General features: G+C 31.8%; 1 protein-coding gene across 1 annotated transcript; it reads left to right on the plus strand.

Moving 5' to 3' along the window:
• Positions 1 to 243: 243 nt before the first annotated feature.
• On the plus strand, positions 244 to 1,652 carry LOC127808574 (uncharacterized). The gene is made up of 6 exons (XM_052347145.1): positions 244 to 318; positions 435 to 567; positions 658 to 786; positions 1,232 to 1,291; positions 1,373 to 1,462; positions 1,591 to 1,652. Exons 1-6 carry the CDS (start codon positions 244 to 246, stop codon positions 1,650 to 1,652), a joined length of 549 nt encoding a protein of 182 aa, XP_052203105.1.
• The last annotated feature ends 3,431 nt before the right edge of the window (positions 1,653 to 5,083 follow it).

Below are 5,083 nucleotides of genomic sequence, written 5' to 3' on the forward strand. Positions count from 1 at the left end.
CCTACATCGAAAAATCGTCACATACGTTGGAATGATGTAATGGATAATTGTATGATTAGCACACTATATCATCAAGTGTTGACCGGTCACAAAAGAAGTGACAATGGTGTTACTTCATCTCAAGTGTCTAAAGTAATTGAGAGAGTAAATAATGGGTGTGGAGTTGTGGTGTCAGAAAAAAATGTAAGGGGGCGTTTGAAGACTATTAAGAAAGAATATGTTGAACTTCGTCAATTATTAAATATGAGTGGTTTTGGGTTGGATCCTAACATTGGACGTGTCACAGCCGATGCATTGGCTTGGGAGGAGTTTCTTAAGGTATAATGTTTTATCGACCATGCAACTTTTTTGTCATTACACATTAGTAGTATAGTTTCTTTTGGTCATTGACAAGTCATGAAAATATTTACCTTTGTTTCTAAAATTTTTTTTAGGGGAAACCAGAATTTGAAAAGTGGAAGAACAAACATTGTCCTCGGTATGATGAGTTGGAGGTTATCTTTGGAAATGATGTTGCTACAGGAGAGCGCTCAACAGCTGGCAATGACGATATCTCTCCTATCCATGGTATTTATAAAAGTAAATAATAAATATATATTATTCATAATATGCCTTATATAATAGATTTTAATAAGTTTTTTTTTTTTTTTTTAGTAGTGGATGAAAGTGTAAATGAGATTGATAGTCAAAGTGAAGCTACAAATTCAAGCAAAAAAAGTGATTCCAAGCGTAGCGCCAAAGGAGGAACTAACAGAAGCCGACGTAAACGTACCCAACCTGATGAGAGTATTATTACCCTATCGAGTATTGTCGAATCATAAAAAAGAATTGCCAATGCTATGGAGATTCAAGCAACATTAGATACAAAAAAACATATAAATTGACAATTGGTTTTAGAGAAATTAAAAGGCATGAAGATAGATGGGCATGATGTGATGCAAATCATGAATATATTTCGAGCGGATGAAAGTTTTGTGAGAATTTTTATGAGTTTGACTGATGAAGCATTTATGCGGGATTGGGTTTTTGAGAAACTTGGCCGTGATCCACCTCCACTTAATTAGTAGATGATGTTTGATATGTTTGTGACAAACACTATTTAATTTGTAAGGCAGAACGAAACTGCATATATTTTGTGTTTGAATGAGACTAGTGGGTATGTTATGTTTGTATTCCAATATGTATGGTATTGCTGGAAATTTTATTATGTATGGTTTTGTTGGAATTACAGGTGTATTATGTTTATGGCTTGCTGGAAATTTTATTATGTATGGTTTTGCTGGAATTATAGGTATATTATATTTATGGCTTTATGGCTTTACAGGTGTCTACTTGACAGGTGTATTATGTTTATGGTTTTATGGCTTTACAGGTGTATTAGTACCTAGTGCATTATGTATGGTCTTGCTGAAATTACAGGTGTATTATGTTTATGGGGGTTTTACAGGTGTATACTTGACAGGTGTGTTATATTTATGGCTTTATGTTGGTTTTTCGGATCCTCATTATTGTTGTTGTTTGCGTTACAATTGTGGGGGCATATTTCTTGTTGATGTTTGCGTTACAGGTGTATTATGTTGGTTTTTATAGATTTCTTATTAAATGTCGAGAATTACAGCAATGATGGTCTTCTATCCATGTTGTTTGATTGAGAACAGAGAATAAGAAAATCCATTTCTGTTTCAGCGAGATTTTATATCCATATTGTTTGATTGCAATGGGTGCCTTTATCTACCGGAAGAGATCTTAGTTCTCTGTTTCACATTCATAATGAATTTTGACTTTGAATTACAACAATATTCATGTTGGTTTTTATGGATTTATTGTTGTTGTTTGCATTACAATGATGGTGCATAGGAGAAGCGACAAACTCTCGAATGCATGAACTGCCAAAATGGTGGTATCTGTGGGACGTGTTTAATCGAACACAGAGAAGGTGAGAAGAGCAACAGCACTAGCCTTTGAATTTTGACTTTGAATTTGCTTTCATATTCATAATGGTGACTTTGAATTTACATTGAATTTCAAGGTAAAGAAGGTAATTTTTCTATGGAAAATGTTTATTTTCTAGGAAAAATAATGACAATCAAACACCAAAAGTTAGAAAAAATGATTATTTCTATGGAAAATAATGGCAATCAAACACCAAAAGTTGACAAAATAAAACAATTTCTAGGTAGAAAATTAAGTCAATCAAACACCTTCAATTAATATTTCCCTAGAATTTAATTCTAGGTAATTCAATTACCTCGAATTACCTAGAAAATATTTTATTTCTATCTAAATTCCATGCTTGCAATCAAACAGGCCCTTAGATCTTTTTGGACCTATGAGAACCCAAAGCATAGGAGGAAAACATTATACTCTTGTCATTGTAGATGACTACTCTAGGTTTACTTGGGTAATATTCCTTTCTTCTAAAAATTAAACGTTCAAACAATTCAAAATTTTCTGTAAAATAGTTCAAAAAGACAAAGGAATATGTATTTCAAAGATTATGAGTGATCATGGAGGAGAATTTGAAAATGAACACTTTAAATATTTTTGTGAAGAAAATGGTATTGAACATAATTTTTCTTATGCTAGAACCCCTTAACAAAATGAAGTAATTAAAAGGAAAAATAGGTCTTTACAAGAAATGGCTAGAACCATGTTGTGCAACAAAAATCTTCCTAAAAATCTTTGGGCTGAAGCCATAAATATAGCTTGCTATATTCTAAATAGAGTATCCATAAGACCAATCTTAAAGAAAACTCCATATGAACTATATAAAGGAAGAAAACCTGATATTTCATACTTTCACATTTTTGGTTGTAAGTGCTTCATTCTAAATAATAAAGATGCCTTAGGTAAATTCGATTCAAAATGTGATGAGGGCATATTCTTAGGATATTCAGTATTAAGTAAGGCATATAGAGTATTCAATAAGAAGACATTAGCAATAAAAGAATCTATTCAAGTCAAAGTTGATGATACAAACTCTATTGTTTAACAATCCCAAGAAGAAGATGAAAATGAATTAAAAAAACTTTCATTAAAACATCAAAATAATCAGCCCTCTAGCAACAAAAGTCAAAATGAAGAAATTGTTCCTCAAGAAGAAAAAGAACCATCATTCCCAAGAGAAATAAAATATGTAGAAGATAATGATATTATAGGTGATCCTTCTAAAGGAATTAGGATAAGAGCATCTATTAGAAATTAATGTCAATATGACGCCTTCATATCTCAAATAGAGCCTAAGAACATTAAAGATGCCTTGAATGATGAAAATTGGATCGTTGTTATACAAAGAAGAATTTAATCAATTTGAAAGAAATGAAGTGTGGAAATTGGTTCCATGACCTAAAGATCACCCAACCATAAGAACCAAATGGGTGTTTAGGAACAAAATGGATGAAAATGGAATTGTTACAAGAAATAAGGCTAGATTAGTGGCTAAAGGATATAGCTAAGAAGAAGGAATAGATTATGATGAAACTTATGCTCTCGTAGCTAGACTTGAAGCCATAAGAATGCTATTATCATTTGCATGCTACAAAGATTTTAAATTATTTCAAATGGATGTAAAAAGTGCATTCCTAAATGGTTACATAAATGAGGAAGTATATGTAGAACAACCGTTGGGCTTTGAGGATCCAAAATTTGAGGATCATGTATTCAAACTTTCTAAAGCTTTCTATGGTTTAAAACAAGCCCCTAGGGATTGGTATGAAAGACTTAGCAAATTTCTTATAGAAAAAGAGTTCAAAAGAGGAAAAATAGATACAACATTATTTATAAAAACTCAAAGGTAAAGACATTCTGTTAGTTCAAATATATGTTGATGATATTATTTTTAGATCAACAAATATAATGCAAGGGGAGTTTAAATTGAGTATGATGGGTGAATTGAAATTTTTTCTAGGATTACAAATAAGACAAGAAGATGAAAAGATCTATATATCCCAACAAAAATACATTAAGGATATTCTTAAGAAATTAAATGTTCAAGATAGCAAACCCATAGCTGCTTCTATGAGTAGTTCATCATATTTGGACAAAGAAGAGATAGGACAAAAGGTGGACAATAAACTGTTTAGAAGCATGATTGGATCATTATTATATCTAACAGCAAGTAGGCTGGATATTATGTTTAGTGTTTGCCTATGTGCTAGGTTTCAATCCAATCCTAAAGAGGCTCACCTAAAAGCAGTAAAACGAATTTTTAGATACTTAAAAGGATCATCTAATCTAGAACTATTTTATCCCAAGTCAAATGAATTTCTTCTTGAATCCTATACTGATGCTGACTATGATGGGTTCAAAAATTGATAGAAAAAGCACTAGTGGCTCATGCCAATTTCTAGAAAACTCATTAGTATCTTGGTTTAGTAGAAAACAAACTACCGTCGTACTCTCTTCCACCGAAGCTAAATATGTAGCAGCTGGAAGTTCTTGTGCTCAAATCTTGTGGATGAAGCATCAATTAGAAGATTATAGCATAAAACTTAAAAATATACCAATAAAATGTGACAACACAAGTGCAATAGCTTTGACTAAAAATCCCGTATTTCATGCTCGACCTAAGCACATTGAAGTCAAACATCACTTTATTAGAGATCATGTTCAAAGAGAAGATATAAAGTTAGAGTTTTTTGATACAAACCATCGAGTAGCCGACATCTTTACTAAACCTTTGGACAAAAATAAATTTGAAAATTTTCAAAGTGAACTAGGAATGATTATTTTTTAGCATGATGTTTAATTGAAATTATTTTTGACATGAAATGTGTATTATTTTCTTTAATTATTGATTTTTTTAAAGCCTTCTTAAGAAACTGTCGACATGTTGCCTCATAATGTTGACATGTTTCTAACAACATGTCGACAGTATGTTTAAAGCTATCGACCGATCATTAAGGAAAAAATCAAAATCATGTGAACAATAGGGAAACTGTCGACAGTTATATCAAAACTATCGACCGACCTTAAAAAACTGTCTACATCATCAATAATATTGTCGATAGTTTTTGTCGAGGGTTTTTAAAAACCCACGACTATCAGGCTTCTCATTCAAAAAAATTCTCTCCCTCTTGTTGAG

Source organism: Diospyros lotus, chromosome 8 (assembly GCF_014633365.1).
Source record: "Diospyros lotus cultivar Yz01 chromosome 8, ASM1463336v1, whole genome shotgun sequence".
NCBI lineage: Eukaryota > Viridiplantae > Streptophyta > Magnoliopsida > Ericales > Ebenaceae > Diospyros > Diospyros lotus.